The 19,309-nt window shown below is 34.6% G+C and overlaps 2 protein-coding genes across 4 annotated transcripts; one reads left to right on the top strand and one right to left on the bottom strand.

The window, feature by feature from the left end:
• Positions 1-9,697: 9,697 nt before the first annotated feature.
• Positions 9,698-11,597, bottom strand: LOC126611500 (uncharacterized). Of its 3 annotated transcripts, none has more exons than XM_050279796.1 (6): positions 11,509-11,597; positions 11,318-11,412; positions 11,090-11,221; positions 10,906-10,979; positions 10,673-10,810; positions 9,698-9,992 (listed from the first exon to the last, which is right to left on the bottom strand). In XM_050279796.1, exons 2-5 carry the CDS (start codon positions 11,363-11,365, stop codon positions 10,675-10,677), a joined length of 390 nt encoding a protein of 129 aa, XP_050135753.1. In that variant the 5' UTR covers positions 11,366-11,412; positions 11,509-11,597; the 3' UTR covers positions 9,698-9,992; positions 10,673-10,674. The 3 variants fall into 3 exon arrangements, with proteins under 3 accessions (XP_050135753.1, XP_050135755.1, XP_050135756.1); XM_050279798.1 differs by having other exon boundaries at positions 11,318-11,385; positions 11,509-11,591; XM_050279799.1 differs by lacking the exon at positions 11,509-11,597 and having other exon boundaries at positions 11,090-11,235; positions 11,318-11,410.
• A 208-nt stretch (positions 11,598-11,805) lies between these two features.
• LOC126611824 (putative mannan endo-1,4-beta-mannosidase 9) lies at positions 11,806-17,859 on the top strand. Its single transcript, XM_050280167.1, has 5 exons — positions 11,806-11,832; positions 15,967-16,116; positions 16,970-17,092; positions 17,202-17,407; positions 17,499-17,859. Exons 1-5 carry the CDS (start codon positions 11,806-11,808, stop codon positions 17,857-17,859), a joined length of 867 nt encoding a protein of 288 aa, XP_050136124.1.
• Positions 17,860-19,309: the final 1,450 nt, after the last annotated feature.

Here is a 19,309-nt window from a genome sequence, read left to right as displayed (position 1 = left end):
AATGTATCTAAGCTCAAAAGTAAACCAAGATGTCTACTCCCACTCATATAGCCCAAAATTTATATTAAAAATACCAAACATTCTTGACAGTAGGTTGTCAACTTAAAATTATTCATAATTGTATGAATAACACATTTATGATCCAATCAACAACTTTATCATATTCATAGAAGTGAACACCAAATCTTTTGGACAACAAAAGCTTAACCTCACATACAACTTACCTATGCATTTTAAAGTATTGAACTTAAGAATCTTTTCTGTTACATTGTAGAATTAACTCAAAAGTCACAACATACTTAATTTGCACTTTGTAATTATGTGAACCAATATAGCAAAACCAAACCAATTTGCTCCCACTTATCTAGGCCATACTTAACACAACCAAGTTAAGTAAAAGATGTGGTATAGCAACTATATTAACTAAAAAATCATTCAAATACAATGAATGACTAATCAGAATCCATATGGAAACCAAATTCATTTCATTTTGAATGCTAACCGACATAATAGGATCCTTCTCATTACTTAAACAAATTAAGTAACACAAATAATTCAACCAAATGAATTATAATGGCCAGCCTAATTCTTAGCCTTATGCTTAAATTCGAACATATGATTCTCCCACTTAAGCATAAGCAGAATGTACTGCACAACCAATAAAGAAACCGAAGATATGAACCAATTGGTTCCCGATTCCTCACCAATTGCATAATCTCAGTTTAGTCATATACACCTAAACCATTATGCAAATAGTCTAGGTATCAAAAGATAGTCACAATCCATTCGGAAAAAACTTATCTCACATATACCCAAAATCACCAATTTCAACAACGATCAAAATCGGAATAGCAAGCACAATATTTTTGCATTCAATTTGATCCTAACTAGTTCAATTTCTAGTTCAATATCCATCAAGCAAGATCAACCAAATTTTGATAATGTCTGGATATATATCACAACAACATGTCTTGATTAAAACGAGATAATCAAGACCACTATTTCTTCTGGAGAACTCAAAGTTCATCTTCCTCCATCTTTGTGATTTCAACCAAATCATAATAGCGGAAGCATGCATCATAAATGAAATAAAAAATATACATATACAATAAGCATGCATCTTAAACTCCATAATTTTCACAATAGAATAAATAGACCATTGACAATAACAAGTCTATTAATCCTAAGATTTATATATGACAATAATCCAAATTAAAAATCTTCATACCTTTAATTCATTGTCAACACGATCGTCAATTATATACAGATTCGTAAGCAAGTCATTGGAGAAAATAATGACAGCCGCATATCATCAATCTTATGAATTTCCAATAAGATGACAAAATAATTATTTGCTTTCCGATTCATAATAGAATATACATTTTGTAAATGGCTAAAAGTTTATTGTCGCAAGACTCATTGTAGGGGGTCCATAAACATCTACCTTATATATTCATCTATATGTGTTGCTCCATAGCACCCACAAGCTTTCATATTTGACGAAATTTAATATCACGGATTTGCACCGTATAAAGAATAAATGATATGCAGTCAATTCTATTAATTCCAACCCAAACTTGACATTTATCATATATGTCCCAATACCAAACAGACAAAAGAGAACAATAGGTGCTGTATATGAACAAGTTTTATCCTCCACCAAGACCAATTTAATCATAACCATAGACTCTTTACTAAAAATAGAAGAGTATATATAGACCAAATGCTACGCTAATTTTTTATTTTTATTATTATTTTTAATGTAGCAAAAGATGATTTCAAACATCTCACATAAATCACAAGTTGGCATCTATATAGGGATTTCGAGTTTAATCATGCCTTCACAATATATATAAATAAACAAGCATACTCGAAATAACAAAAGCCCTAATTCATCATGCTCTAACTCATCACACTATAATCATGCATATAAGAGAACAATTAATCATGCATGAAACAGTGAACTGAGTTACCCGAATGCATCACTGGACCCATATTCGTCAACCCGACTGAGATTCCTCGACTCCACATCAACGAAACAAACTATCCATCAATGCTTGAGAACCGTCTATGCAGATTGCCTTCACTCCAGATTCACGTGGATTCCGTAATATTGAAGATTATCGAAGTAAATCTCCAGTGTTACAAGTTCGTCAAACCAAAATCATCGTTAAAAGTTATCGGCCCGTATCTCGTCAACACAAATTCCCGTAAAAAATTATGAACGTTAGTATCTCTTAGAATATGTTAGACAACATATAAATGTCTTCAATCAAACCAAGAAACTTCAAAACCAATATTTCATAATTATAAATACACAAGTTGCATTCAAGATAATCCTTATAAAAATTACAAATAATAGTTTCTTGCCTCAAAAATTGATTGTGTCACATGCATTAATGTTTCATTAGTCTAATATCAAACCATTAATTTAATAACAACAACAAATAAAAAGGTTAATTATTAGACTAACCATTAGATGCATCAAGAGACACATAACCATGGCCTCCAATATTGACATATGCACTTCAATATATATTGACATATGTACAATAACAATTCTAGCTCAAAATAAATATCACAAGTGCATGTATGCGTTCACATATTCACAAACCTCAACAACCCCTTGATCTTTTGCAGAAAGATGGTTTAGATAGAACACGATTTCCCCCCTTTTCAAAAATTGCAATTGTCAAAATAATTTTGAAAACAACACTACCTAATCTTTTGCATAAAGACATCCTCTCTATTATTTCTTTATCTCAATTAAAGTTGGATGATCAAGATTTCAAAAAGACAATATTGACCAATTGAATAATTTGGCCCACAAAAGCACAATGTTCAATTTGCTGTGATAATTGACTCTTGTGAACCCAGAAAACTCAAACTTATAGCAAGATGAAAATTTAGGAGTTTGATATGTCATACCTATATAATTCTTGATAAGGAAGTAGAAGAAAATTCATGAAATCTTTACAGATCCCAAACAAAATAACATGGAATAAAAAATGATCGTAACCGAGAAGAAGGGTTTTCTAGAAAAAGCCCTACAGATTTCTTCACAAACAAAATTCGATATTTGCTAATTAACATCACGTCTTTTACTGTTTTAGTTTCGAAACTTTCAATTTGAATTCAAGAGCAATAATCTTAGGCTTTGATACCACATGTAAGACTAAACTTATCAAAAATACAAGTTAAGAGATTAAGCTCATGGACCACAAATTTATACAAGTATTAAAATCACAGTTCGATAAACATAATGACAAACTAACTTGTAAAAAGCAGTAGAAGAAGAAGCCAAATCAGACTTCAAACAGTGCACCTTCTCCTCTCTTGCAAAACCAAAGGTACTCAAACTAACAATAGGTCTTAGTTCAATATTGAGCGCGTGTTTTATGAGAGTAGTGGCTTATATTTTTATACTAAACATAGATTGCCCTATTACAATCCTACAAGGAATACAAAATTGCATTCCTTATATTAGTATGAGTCCTATAAACGAGCAAACACAAAAGTCCTCAATATACCAATATGATTGGATTAAATCTTGTCAACATGATTTAAGACTTCTTTATAATATCAATTATCCCAAGACTTGTAAGAATCATACTCATACTCTTACACCTAGTTCATGAATGCACGATCAGATATGACATAAATGATATGACTTGGGTGTCTAGAGTCATTTCTCTTCCAAATATATATCGCCCAATTAGAAACACGATGAAACGTGATAGTTTTTTGCATTACTACATGCGTTGTATTGAACATTTTCTGCAAAGTTAAATTTTACTTGCATATATTTGCCAATATCGTGTAATGTTCAACGATGCTGTTTGTAAAAAGGAAAGTAGAACTTGATTAAATTTAGAAAGAACGATGAATTAATTAGTTATGCATAAGTGAATTTTTGCTATTACATCATTCTAATTAAAAAAAAAAAAAAAGACAATGAGATTAGGTAAAGAACAAAATATGTACAAGAATGGACACCCTCTTTAGTTGCAAAGGATGAACTTTCAGTAATGGCTTGAAGTTTCATCAATCTCTTGTGTTTCTCAAGACTTATTGTAATTTACGACCACCCCGACACATGTTCTCCTTCTCACAACCTCTGTTGTAAGGATTTGATGGTGGCGGCATGTAGTGTGACTCCCTACAATGAAACGGTTGGTCGTGCCCCATGATTGGATTACCAATGGTATTTGCATTTGTTGTTGCGAAGCAAATGGAGCACACTAAGACAACAACAATGCAGAGTGTAAATGTCTTGGACATGGTCATTTCTTCAAAACAAACTCCAAATGGTTTTGGTCTCTGCGGGATATATCAGATATGCTTAGGAGGAGATGATGATATCATGGGGTTAAGTCTATTTAATGTGATGAGATTTGCTAGTTTTAGGCAAGACAACTTGAAATTTTTGTTGCTAATTGTGTTATTGATTGTTGGTTTAATGTCTATGTCACACTAGTTTTATAACTCAGAAATTCTATATATGGTGTTAATCAAAATAGGGCCGGCCCTGAGAATTTTAGGGTCCTAGTTGAGCCTTCAAAGTGGAGCCGTAGAGTTTTCTGACTCTCGACTCTTTGTAAATTGATATATCTATAAAAAAGAATTCGGCAAAAAATTATTTCTACATCAAATATTACAAATTAATATCAAAAGAAGAAAGATATGCAAACATTGGCATTTTAGCCAAAACAGTCTATGAGATTAACTCTTCACTTTGGCTCCTAACAATAAAAATCTATAAAAGCGGTCCTTGAGTTTGTCCACTGTAAATCATTTTAGTCCTTCCATGAAAAATATGTCAATATCCTCGTTAAGTGGAGGGGTTAGTTTGACAAAAAATACACTTAAAAAGGCAGTAACACGGTCGTTCATGTTACAATTTAACAAAGATATTGACAAATATTTCACACACTAACCAAAATAACTTACGGTGTACAAACTCAGGACCATTTTATCCATTTTCATTGTCAGGGACCAAATCATGATCAGGGACCAAAGTAAGAAGTTATGCCAAATTCATGGACCATTTTTTGTGTGCCAAAGACCTAGCAGATTGGTACGATTTTCGTTTCATTTATCGTTTACTAAAGAAGCAAAGATCCAATTCACAAATTTCTAAATTTTGTTCTTGAAGCAAAAGCCAATAACGATAACAGAATTAACTATACTTCAGCAAACCAATAACGAATAACAAATTTCTAAATTTCGCCAAGTTGAGAAAAACCAATAACGAATAACAGAATTAACTATATTTCAGGTTCAATATGCAGCCACACATTGCCTAAATTGGCAAAGTACCATCTGATTATATACAAACTTTCTCAATCGAATGATCATATATTCGACCTCCTCGAATCTTATCTGATATTCCTCATTGTCCTCTTGTTACCATGCCCAAGACATTTACACTTTGCATCGTTGCTCTTATGGTGTGCTCAGTTTGCATTGTAACGACGAATGCCAATATTATTAAATATCCAGTCATGGATCACGACCATGAGCTTCACTAGGGGTTACATTTATAGAAAGATTAGTTTGGAGAAGAAACTATAGAAAGATGAACTGAGTTCCGAAAAGGTTTCTAGTATAGAGATGTAAGAAGAATGATACAATGAATGAAATAATGACACGAAAATAAATACATCAGATTCTAAGAAGAAGGACGTTGTTGTGACTTCTTGATTCTAAGAATGGAATGACTTGATGACTTGGTTAAATGTATTTGTGTCTCTTTAGTGGAATGAATTGATCGCTTGGTTAAATGTGCATGTGCCCTTTCACCCCCTCAAGCGATATGAAACGTAGTGGAGCTTGAGCTTCGGAACCAAAGAAAGAAATCGTTCACGATTGAGTGCTTTCGTGAAGATGTCAGCAAGCTGATGTATAGTAGGGCATAACGGGTTCGAGGAAAACCAAGGTTTAGCAGCTCCTGAACAAAGCGATAATCAATTTCTATCTGCCTTGTTCTTGCATGAAAATAGGATTTGCAGCAATATGTAGTGCAACATGTGTCAACAAAGATGCACGAAGGAACACGCAAGGGAATGCTAAGTTCGCGAAATAAATAACTGGACCAGTGAATATCAGCTTCAGCCTCCTTACTAGATCGAGAAACAGCATATTGTTTCTTAGCCGTCCATGTAAGAATATTAGGTCCAAGAAAAATGTATGCACCAATAGTTTAGCGACCATCATCAACACTACCAGCCCAATTGCAATCCAAGAACCCATATAAATTGAATGAAAATGTCTTGTGAAAGCATATACCATGTGAAAGCGTGCCACATAGCGGAGGATATGCTTTGCATTGAAACACCGAATGCAAAATCCATGGTTATCTAGACATTGGGCATGACCAGCCGTTTCGTTGCAGGAAGTCACGCTTCATGCCGCCGCCATCAAATCCTTATAGCAGAGGCCATGAGAAGGAGAATAAGTGTCGAGGTGGTCGTAAATTAAAATAAGTCTTGAGAAACACAAGTGATTGATGAAACTTCTTTATCTAATCTCAATATATTTTTTTTTTAGATTAGCATGATGTAATAGCAAAAATTCTTTTAGTCATAACTAATTAATTCATTGTTCTTCTGAATTTAATCAAGTTCTACTTTCTTTTCCTTAACAACATCGATGAACATTACACAATTCTAGCAAATATATGCAAGTGAACTTTAACTTTGTAGAAAATGTTCAATACACGCATGGAGTGATGCAAAAAACTATTGCTTTCATTGTTTCTGACGAACTTATTGTCGGAAGAGAAGTAACTCTAAACTGAAAGCTAGTTGATTCTTATTAACAAGTAATATCATATTTGATTACATATTCAAGCAATTGGCTCTCGTGGTTGTTCATTTCTAGTTAGTCATTTGAACAAGTAAATCAAATATTATAATTTTTCGGATTCGTGTGCGCCAAAAAGCGACCGTTTTCGCTACCTAGGATTTATCTTGCAAAAGAACGGAGAGTTGAATGAAGACTTCAACCATAGAATACAAGTTGGATGGATGAAGTGGAAGAGTGCATCAGGTGTGTTGTGTGACCGTCGTATGCCACTAAAGCTCAAGGAATTTTTTTTATAGAATGGCAATAAGGCCAACAATGCTTTATGGCATGGAACGTTGGGCGGTGAAACATCAATACGTACATAAAATGAATGTAGTGGAGATGAGAATATTTTGTTGGATGTGTAGGCACACTAGAAATGATAAGATTAGGAATGAGAATATCTGAGGTAAAGTAGGAGTAGCCGAAATTGAAGAAAAGATGAGAGAAAATCATTTATGGTGGTTTGAGCATGTGAAATGAAGACCTACAGACATTCCAGTTAGAAGATGCGATTACGGGATAGAGGTTCAGGGCCGCAAATGGGTAGAAGAAGACATAGGAAGACTTTGGAAGAGACTCTAAGAAAAGACTTTAAGTATTTGGATCTAAAGGAAGACGTGACACAGAACCAAACGCAATGGCGTTTTAGGATTTATACAGCTGATTCTATTTAGTGGGAAAAAATTTTGTTATTGTTATTGTTGGTGTCCACCAAAGAGCTAGCAGATTGATAGGATTTCATTTCATTCATCGTTTACCACAAAACCAAAAGTCCAATTCGACAAATTTCCAAATTTGGTTCTTGAAGCGGAATGTCTTCTTTAGGTAAACCATACATCCAAATAAATTTAAGGAAAACTAATGAAAAGAGCTTAAAAACTTTGAGTTTTAATGATAAGGACAAAATAAAGGGTAAAGTGAATAGTATCAGGATTGACTTTTTAGTGTAAAAATGTGGTTTTTCGTTAAAGTGAACAGTACCGGGTGCTTTTCGTTAAAATTCCCATAAATTTATGAAACCAGTGTGTCACGTCACGTTGAGCAAAACCAATAACGAATAACAGAATTAACTATATTTCAGGTTCAATCTGAGCCACACATTGCCTAAAATTGATAAAGTGTGCTCGGTTTGCGATGTTGCTCTGTTAGACCATCTCCATCTTTAGGTTAAAACCTAAAATTTTTAATCTAGTAAATTTTTAACTTGAGATTATTAAAGATTGAATTTAAGATATTTTTTTTAAAGTAACTTTTTTTTAATTTTTTTTTTTGTAGACTATCATAATTTAATTTTATAAGCATTTTAACCTAAAGGTACTAAACGATCACTAAACCTACACCATGAAACTCGTGAAACATTATGAAAAACATGAAACATGTGAAATAATTTTTTTTTAATTACTTTAGCCGTTGTACATAAATTTGGATCATTAGATTTTATTTTATTTTTTTTACGGTTGAATTTGACTATATTTAATTATAGCTATTGGATTAAATGAATTTATAAACATAAAACTAAAAAAAATATACATATATGATGGGCCAGCTCAATAATTCAAGGGGAATCATAACCTAAATTTGCCCTAGAAATGGGTTTTGAATCAAAACTTATATTTGCCCTACAGGAATGCTCACCTAAGGTCCTCATTTTAAAGACATGTGAGGTCTTATTTCATTTAAACCCTTAGATTAATCTGACTTAAATAATCCAACAGCTGATATTTTCAGGCGTGAATGTCTCTATCCCCTTCATCCCCTCTATCTCATGTTCCCCAAGGGGCAGCAAGTGTCTCTTTCAGCCAAGCCCAGCGTTTGGGCCCTCGCCGCCGAGTAACAAGAAGCCAAATTCGAACAACAAGCCAACGAAGCCTCCCTTCGTTGAATTCCCAACTCTTTGCAACTGCCGCCACCGCCACCATGCCCAAGAAGAGGACACAAACCACCTCCGCCGATTTGAACACCGTCGACGTGCTCAGGCCCAACCTCACGGAGCAGCCCATGTGCCTTATGAGAGCGATTGGGAAGGAACAAACCGAGATGGGTCTTCAAGGGCAGACGAGATAGTTGATTGCGGCATTGCAAAGAAATCGATGGAGGGTAATGGGTTTGAGAGGTGGGTTTTTTGGTACGTACTGTCCGAGGACGAAGATTTGGTGGCGGCAGTGGTGTTGCTTTTGACTGGGATTCGGTATGCGAATGCTGGTGATAGAATTGAGAGAGGAAGCCGGATGCGGCTGGCTGACTCACGTCCCCAATGTTTGTTAGAGTGTAACAGGGATAGCATTAGGTTATTCATTAATTTACCGTCAGATTAATCTAAAGGGAGTAGATAAAAGAGGACCTGTAGGTGAGCACTACTAATTTGCCCTAAGGAGTAAGGGTCGGGGTGGGTTTAAAACCTAAAATTTGAGTTTCACTCTAAGGATTGAAGTAGGTTTTAGCATGCTTGGTTTGACGAATGCCAAAATTCTTAAATATTCTGTCATGGATCACGACCAGGCATTTCGTTGCATGCCTCCACCATCGAACTCTTATAACAGAGGTTGTGAGGGTGAGAACAGGTGCAGAGCTAGTCTTAAAAACGGCCGAAAGAAAGAAAAGGAGGTGATCATAAATTAGAATAAGCCTTTAGAAACACGATGATATAATGATCTTCAAGACATTACCAACATTCACCTTTCTGTACGTATTTACTATATAGTTCTTGATCCAACGATTTTGTAAATATGATGTAATTTATAACGTACAATTCTTTTTTCTTCTTTGATCAAACGACGATGTTCTTTGAAAACTAATTAATTCATGGTTGAAGCAAGTCAATTTCTGCTTTAAATGTAAGAAAATGTGGTAAATGAATCATTCACGATGTTAAAATTGATCATGAATACGCAATCTTATGAGAAATTCAAGGGAACAGATCGATTTTTAAACCAATAGAAATGTCCAAACTACAAATATATGCCAACTGTAAATCTCATGTAATGCCAACAGCTACTAACAGATTCAGGCAGCAAACAACTCAAACTGCAGAAGCTTAAAATTGTGGCTTTAGCTTGTAACTTTACCTACATCAACGGAGACAGTCCCCTCCATCCAACTAGCAGAATGAATATCCGTGGTCATCTGCTACGGTCTTGGGAAACCTGCATACCAGCGCCCTCGTTAGTTTCTCGACATTTTAAGGTTTATGCAGTGCTGAAACAGTCAGCTGGATATTGGCCAGTAATATATATGCTACTTACAGCTTAAGCCCTACCAGTTTAGCTGCTTATCCAAACTACTTTATGAGTCCCACTAGTTGAATTTCAAGGCCAAAGAACACAAACCAGAAGAGTTCAAGCCCAAGTTCTTGAATTGGACAAATTACACTTCTAAACCAAAAACACTAGACTTCTAACTGCTTCCAGCGCTTGAGATTTTCAACTTTTACATGGTTTGGCTGTACGAGGATATTTGAAATTTCTTAAAGCATGTTACCCTGGAAAGATAAGGCAAGTTCATACCACCCCAACTTTACCGGATCATGACCCAAAGAATAAACAACAGAAAATTCATCAAGCCAAAGTGCTGAGCTGCTCATACCCAGATCAGATCATCTAAGCTGACACACATCCTAGGTAACTGCTTAAGCATTTAGGAATAAGAATAAACCAACAAAGTTCATCAGACCCAAGGAAATTATGTTCCTAAGCGTATTGAGCCACATATAACAATTAGTTGGATGAAATCTTTTAAATACGGCAAGAAATTCTGAGAAGTTTATGAAACAGATAAAACTTATAATATCAGACGTCTCATACAAACGAATAGATTGTATAATTACCTTCAGGAATCAAGGTTAGCATTTTGAAATACATGTCGGGCATTATGCAGAAGAACATTGGCGTCCTCGTTTGAAGCATCAAGCATACGCAACTCTCGGATCTCTTCCTGCCATTTCTCAATTTGTTCCTTGTGCACCCTTTAGGTGTAGTTGTACCCCACAAATGTCAATCATCCAAAACCCCAAATATTACAAATTCAACAGAAAATATAAAGTTAATTTTTGCAACTCACATAATCATTCGCTCTTCAAACTCATCGCTAATCTTCTGAAACATCGTCTTCCCTGATTCCAGACTCTCAGATACCTATGCATAATTCTAATTTATTACATAAAAAACATCCAAAAAATTGCAAATACCTACAATTATTCAAGGAAATAATGATTCATTTACTCTGAAATTTAACAGCTAAATACCAGCTGAGTGAAGCGTTCAATCTTCTCGAGGATGTGAGCGATTGCGAGCTCCACCTCCTCAGATCCAGCAACTATTCCCTCAAATTCTTCCTTCTGATCCATCTCTGATTCTATCATCACTCCTTCTCCTTCCTTAAACCTCAAAACTAATCAGATTTTCACACACTAATTCACAAAACGGAATAAGAAGCACAAAACACACGGATTGAACATCAAAAAAATACCTACATCTGATTTCATGCGTTTCCTTGTAGATTCACTTTCTGTGTTCTCCATTGAATCGATTGTTGATTAAGCTAATTAAGTAATCAGCCAAACAGCACCTTAATTACGATAACAATAACAGTGCAAAATTCAGCATCGATTCTAATTATCGTTAATTAACTTAATTATAAGCATAATTTGACATAAATTCGTACCTTCAATGATTCAATCTCGATATGACTGACTGCGCGATGAGGACGACGATTCAAAATATCTGTCTCCGTCTCCAACTTTAAGATGCGCGGGAACTCTGCTTCCAGTTCTACGGAAAGCAGGTTATATATGCACGGGTTATTGGGCCTTTTAGTTCCATGTCAAAATTGGCCAAACTATGTAGGCCCATTGGGCTGTCAGATAAAACTTGCTAGTACTCATTTTGTTTTCAAAACTGTTATTATTATTGGTACCTAACGTCTTGGGTTCAATTTCTGCCACTGGTGAATTGTACGATAATGGACAGGGGAAGGTTAAATGCCTTTGTGAGTCTTCCCGGCCCCCGAAAGATGGATTGATGTGGCGAAGCCATCGGCTAGTCCTCATTTTAATTAAAAAAAATGCAAAATGCTTTGAAATGTGTATTTTACCTTTTTTTGCTAATCAGAAAATTCTCCTATGGAAAGATTTAAAACACCCATATTAGCTAGAAAACGTAGATAAAAATCTAAATTTACATATTTTTTTACATCTTTCGATGGTGGGCCCGCCAATCAAAGAAAGGAAATTAAGGAAGTCTATTCATACACCCATTTTCCCTTTCTCGCATATCTTTTTAATTTTTGGTCATTGATCATTTTCAATTCATTTGATCTAACAACCATAAATTGAGAGGGGTGTGTGAGAATTAAAAATGAATGCGTGAATAAAGCAAAATTAAATGAGATCTTAAATTTACATCTCTCTCATTAAAGTAGAACACCCATCTACATCTCTCTTATTAGTGCACTGTTCTAAAAATCCCCGCCTAGGCGCTAGGCAGTTGGCCACCTCCCCGATTAATGCCTAGGCGTTTGAAAATTAAGAAAGGGTACCTAGACCTGCTGAGGTGCCCGCCTAGACCGCCTAGGCACCCGCCCAGACCCGCCTAGGTTGCGACTCACTTAGACAGAAAATAGATAACTTTCATTTTGCATTTTATTTATTTTTTCAATAAATTGTAAGAGACTCGTCGAATACTTAAATGAATGCACATTATATGCATGTTCCCCATGTTTTCATTATGTTCCAATACTTCCTAATATATATGGTATTCTATTTTATAGTTTATAAGAAAATTATATATATTTTAAGTATAAATAGACACTTATTTACACGAAATATAATAGATTTACTTAAATCCGCCTAGTTTGCCTAGGCGCCTAGGCGCCAGGCCCCAGCTCGCCGTCCAACTAGCGCCTAACGTCTTTTAGAACCTTGCATTAGTGTAAAATGTGATGTAATTATGCACCTCAAATTTGCATCTCTCCATTGGAGATGCTCTAAGAACTTTTTTTTTCCATAAAATTTTAACAAGTTTTTAATTGGTTCAATTAATGGGTTTTTCATAATCTAAATAAACAAGGGGCTTAAGTTACTAGTTAATAACAATAATTATGTTTTTAGTATGAATTTCATCCAATTTAGAGTAATCAAATTATATATTAATAGAATTCTGATTGTCAAGCAAAATTCTATAAGCTTACCATTCTAACCCTCTAGTCAAAACTGAACAGAAATAAAAAAACATGGGCGTCAATGTAATTTCATACAAACCAAATTTAGCTATTGTTTTTAAAGCCTCACTCACATGTGAGTCTAGCATATATCTGATATTATATATATAAATCTCTCCCCTCTCTCCCTCATGTTCACTCACTCTTTTCCTCTCTCTTTCTATTTAAAAAATAAAAAATACTCACACACACTTTGTGTGTGGGCATATGCTAGTTTCCCAATAAACAAAGCTTACGTTAATATGCACATTCAGGGAAATGAGGCCCGGAGATGCGTTTTGTCTTGAGTTTGGTTCGTCCCTCCTCAATAATAAGTGTATAAAGCAGACGAAACACGTAAACAAGTCGGCAAGAGTAGGTCGGATTAGAATAATTAAAATACAGTTAAGAAAAGCTTTTATTAATAGAGGGTATTCCTCTTGTATATAAACATAAGGGCGTATACTCTAATATCACACTTTCTCCAAATGCATCACCAAAATGAACTTTGTTTCTGTGTTTTTTGTTGTTTAATTAAAAACAAAGAAGGAAAGATAACAGAAACATGTTCATCGACAACTTGCTTGACAGATGACACATCCAACCATATATATTCAAAGTAAGATATCATATGAGGTAGGTTGAAAATCCTTTAGTTTTACTAAAATCGCAATACAACAAGAACCCGATGAATCTGTGGTCTAGAAGTGGTATTTTCTTTACTTTGTTGAAGCAAACAGATTATATACTTTTAAGAATGTGAATGTAAGTTGTGCAAGTCACACATTGTATTCATGTAAGAAAAACTCGGCAAAACAAAAAAGAGAAAGGCAAACACATGATCAATCGTAGTTTACAAATAGAAGTACAAAAAAAGCGTAAAAAAATTGTGATAATTGATGTTGAGTTTCATAAAATTTTACTTCGTAGCATCAATAGGGTAGGCTGTTCACACCCATTTTTATTTCTCACACACTCCTCGTGATTTTCGGCCGGTGGATCGAATAATTTGAAGAAGATCAATAGTAAAAAAATATAGTATGTGAGAGATAAAAATAGTGTGTTAAAATAGCACTATCCCACCAATCTTGTATCTTGATACCAAACTAAAAATGTTAATTCTTATTTTGGTACAAGATTCCTGAAATCTCAGAGTTGACTCTAACCTCTTAATTGGCTGTTGAAAAATTGGTAACAATGAAAATTCACGGGCTTGCACTTGCATATATGGTCATATCCCTTATGCTACCCATAGGTGTATGCCTTTACCACGTATCGATCCTTAATTTCAAATATATAGCAAATTCGCAATGCCTTAATCAATTTAATTAAACACAATAATTAAGCAATAAACCGTCCTATGAGCTAAGTAGTTAGGAGACATTTTTAAGTGTGTTGGTCACATAACCCAGTACATAAAGTGCAATGCAATTGATTGGAAATTTAGGAAAAAAAAGTCAAACAATTATGTTATAACACTTGATGTCCTGTGCTGCTTTCCAGTACATTGAAATTTTTTTTAGTAGGTAGTATGAAGCCGATACACGTAACAATAATATGCGTAGGTAAATTTTCTCTCATGCGAAGTTGTACAATACTGGTTTCTCTGTTCCCATTTACAAATTTGTAATTATGTAACATATGAACCCCACACGGCACACACATCTAATCCAACATCGGAGTTGTCAGTTTTATAAGAGAATAATTTCTATTTTTTTTATCCCATTTTAACACCTTCTTTCAAAATAATTATGTTCTAGTAGCTTAGAATAGCATCGGAGTTGAAGGTTATATTAGTAATAAACTCATACATACACCTATTTTCTAGTTTTAGTAGGGTTTTTTTTTTAATCTCAAATTTCTTGATAATTCTATACTAAGGGGTGGAGGAGTGGCCTAAACATTACAATGAGTTAACAATAATGTGGTTCAAATTTGTTTTTGTTGAGAATCGAAAATAAGACATCTCACTTACAAATGAAGAGGAATACTACTAAACTGTAGCTCTTGATAATTGAATACATGCAAGGTTTTAAAAGGCGATAGGGTGCAGGGGTCTAGCATCTAGGTGTCTAGCTGGGGGCCTAGGTTTTTTATTTTATTTATTTATTTTATTTATTTTTTTTAAATTCAATTATATCATATAAATAAATATTTATTTATACTTAAAAAAATAAAAAAATTAGAAAAAATGGCATATAGATTATAAAGTATTAGAACATATTGAAAACATGAGGAACAAACATATAATGAGTGTTTATTCAAGTATTCAACAAGTCACTTATAATTTATTGAAAAATAAAATGCAAAATGAAATTATTTGTTTTCTGTCTAAGTGAGAGTCACGACCGACCTAGACAGATTTAGGTGGGTTAGACGGATGACATCTAGGCAGGTCTACGCGCCCTTTCTTAATTTTCAAACGTTTAGGAATTAATCGGGACGGTGACCAACTGCTTAGCGTCTAAGTGGCGCTAGGCGAGAATTTTTAGAACAGTGCATGCATGTATATATTGAGCTATTTTTTGGTGTACACAGAACACGGCCAGGTTTTGTTACTTTTCCACTCAAATTATAAATATATTCTAGAAGTGAGAAATTTCAATATTTTATCGTTCATTCTTATTATAACATATAAAATGATGCACCACATGACTTGTGTTCCCTCCTGTCTCTCACTCTGGGACTTCCTCCGATTTTGATTACGGTTACATAAACATGCCATTAATTTTCTTGGTTCTTTTCATCACTGTTATCTATATGTCAGTACTATATATACTAGTATGGTCCTCAACTACTGAATAAAACGTCAAACAGGAAGCACTTAAAAGGGTCTAATTTGTTCAGGCACAAGAACTCAATCATGTCCGAGAAGGGTTTGCTCCATATCTTTGTTTTGGGTGTTAATCTTCCATGCTCGGGTAGGAGATTGCGAGGGGAAGGCCACTCGTCGTGGTTATACTTGCTGGAACACAGGGAACCCGTTTTGTTATGAATGGAAAGCCGTTTTACATAAACGGGTTCAATGCATATTGGATGATGTACATGGCATCTGACCCATCTACAAGGGCCAAGGTCACTTGTGCACTCCAACAAGGCTCCAAGTATGGCATGAATGTTGCTAGGGTTTGGGCTTTCAGTGACGGCGGTAACGATAGACCCCTTCAGCCTTCTAATGGTTCATACAACGAGGACACGTAGTATAGTACTTCATACCGTACCTATGTCTTTATGTATGTATAATCTAAACTACTACAACTAATTTAGTGAAATGTTATTTGAATGTATATATGTTTCATATTAAAATTGTTTGATAATGTCAACAAGGATTGGTTGAGTTGGTAAAGATCATTTTTTTCACTAGACTAAGGCCTAAGTTCGACTCTTGCTGCCGACAATATCTCTCGGTGGACGGCCAGTAAAATTACTAATGACAAGAAGGAAAAAAAGAAAAAAAAAAGAAGGAATATAAACCTTACCCTCGCATTCTTTTTTCCAATATGTTTCGTGTTTAGAGAAATTACTAATGACAAGAAGGAAAAAAAATAATCTGCACTTGTACACACGACTTAACTATTACACTTGCTGACACACTTCAACAGAAGCAAGTGTTTCAATTTTTTGTATATTATTTCCCAACACTGTACCTGATTAACGAAGTACCCACACAAGATATTTTTTGTTTAAATAAATGAAGGTAATATTATTTAGACACAAAAAAGATAACAACATTGTTAACATTTTCTAATACAAGAGTCTCACAGTGACATATAATGGTATTCGTAAAACCTACTTATATTAGAAAGTATGTTAATTTTGTGTGTATTATTGAAGACAGAATTGTGGATGAAATGGTTAGTTAGTGGTAAAATTGATTTATCTTCTTACATTACAATCTTAACTGGCATGCGTGCACATTGGGATGCAGACTCTGCTCACAAGAAAAAATTCCATAACAAAGGTGGCTTACAAAAATGATCCAACCATCTTCGCGTGGGAACTAATGAATGAGCCTCGTTGCCAATCTGATGTATCTGGATCAATTCTTCAGGTTACGTATATATCTCTCCACTTCTTTTTTCCCTAAATTATTTGTTTTTTCATTTTTTTTGGCATATGGTTTAATGGAATCCGAACACCTTAACTAATTGACTGTACAGCCATGGGTGAAAGAAATGGCTGCACACTTTAAGTACATAGATAGTAAGCATTTACTAGAGATAGGGCTTGAAGGATTTTATGGCAAAACAACGCCGGACAAGAAGCAGTTCAATCCTGGTAACCTAGAATATGGTTCTGAATTCATTGCCAGCAACTTGCTTCCCGACAGCGATTTCGCCACTATACATATCTATGCTGAGCAATGGTACGTACTTAGAAACTCTCTATTTGTTCTGTATATACTTTTCTTTTTGAAGAAAAAGAAGCCATGCATATAATATTCTTGGATGAAATAGGTTACCAGAGACAAGCGAAGAGGGCCAAGCCGGTTTTGTGGACAAATGGGTGCAACAACACATCGAAGACTGCAACACAGTAGTTAAGAAACCACTGGTTTTGGGAGAGTTTGGCAAGTCTTATAGGTTACCAGGTTACACCCCAGGAAAGAGGAATGCCTACTTTCGCAAACTATACGAGTACATCTACACAAGTGCGAGTAGTGGGGGTTCTCTTGTAGGTGGGATTTTCTGGCAGCTGATTGCACAGGGAATGGACACCTTCGGAGATGGATACGAAGTCGTTTTGGAGGAGAGCCCTACTACTGCCAATGTCATTGCATACCAGTCTAGCAAGCTTGGTAGGTTAAATTACGACTAGTCTATGAATATATATATAGTTAAATGTCTCATGAGCTACTTAATTAAGATACTATATTTAACTCACGTAGCTGGTTACTTATCAGTCATCAATATTTCTCATGAATATATAATTATTGTTTTTTGGATTAATTTGTAAATAAAAGCGCATCTGTTATGCTCATTGTTATTTAATTAAGAGCCACAATCCCTCTTTTTTGGCACATTACAAATGGCAAAATGTCAATGATGCATGGCAAGTTCATACCGCCTCAACTTTACCGGATCATGACCCCAAAGAATAATAATGAAAACCAGAATGGAAAATTTATTAAGCCAAAATGCTGAGCTGCTAAAACCCAATTCAGATCATCTAAGCTGACACACATCCTATGTTTGCTTAAGCTTTTAGGAATAAGAATAAACCAACAAAGTTCATTTGACCCAAGCAAATTATGTTCCTAACCAGTTGGACGAAATCTTTTAAAGATGGCAAGAAATTCTGATAAGTTTATGGAAACAGATAAAACTTGTAATATCGGATATCTCATACAAACTCGATCTGACTGACTGCGCGATGAGGACGACAATTCAAAATCTCTGTCTTCGTCTCCAACTTTCATATGCGCGGGGAACTCTGCTTCTAGTTATACGGAAGCGGGTTATATATGCACGGGTAATTGGTCTTTTAGTTTTATGTCAAAATTTGCCCAACTGGGTAGGCTCATTCGGCTGTCAGATAAACTTGTAAATACTCATTTTGTTTTCAAAACTGTTATTGCTGCCTGACGTAATCAGACAATTTTTTTACACTATGTTTGGATGAAGAAATTTAAGTTTACTAAGGAATTTTAAAATGACGGAAATTGAAATGACAAGATTTTATATTCTAGAATTTGTAAATTTTCTTGTTTGGTTAACCTAAAAGAACAATGAAATTGAATACGGAATTTGTTATTTTTAAACTCTCAATCATGGAAATTGGGAAATGACACCTATTTACATGAAATTTGAACTTGGAAATTGGAGGTCCCAAATTCCAAGTTTTTTTTCCATGCGGAAATTCTAAATTTCTATGTTTATGAATCCAAATAAGGAAATTGGTGCATGTTAATTTATAAATTCTGACTTTTACGAAAATTCCAAGTTTATTTCATTCATCCAAACATAGTGTCAATAAGGGAATCCCTAATGGAAGATGCAAAATGCTTTGAAATGTGTATTTTATGTTTTTTTGTTAACTAGAAAGTTCTCTAATGCAGAGATGTAAAATACACATTTTAGCCGGAAAACGTAAATAAAAATCTAAATATACATACTTTTTTACATCGTTTGGTGATAGATCTAGATAATTAAAGAGGAAAAAAAAAATTTAAGGAAGTGCTATTCATACACCCATTTGCACACCCTTATTAATTTTTAGCCATTGATCTCCTTTAATTCATTTGATCTGGCAGTCGGAAATTAAGAGG

The sequence above is a fragment of the Malus sylvestris genome, chromosome 17 (assembly GCF_916048215.2).
Source record: "Malus sylvestris chromosome 17, drMalSylv7.2, whole genome shotgun sequence".
NCBI lineage: Eukaryota > Viridiplantae > Streptophyta > Magnoliopsida > Rosales > Rosaceae > Malus > Malus sylvestris.
Note: the sequence above shows the minus strand (reverse complement) of the source record. Positions and strands in the feature narration are given on the sequence as shown.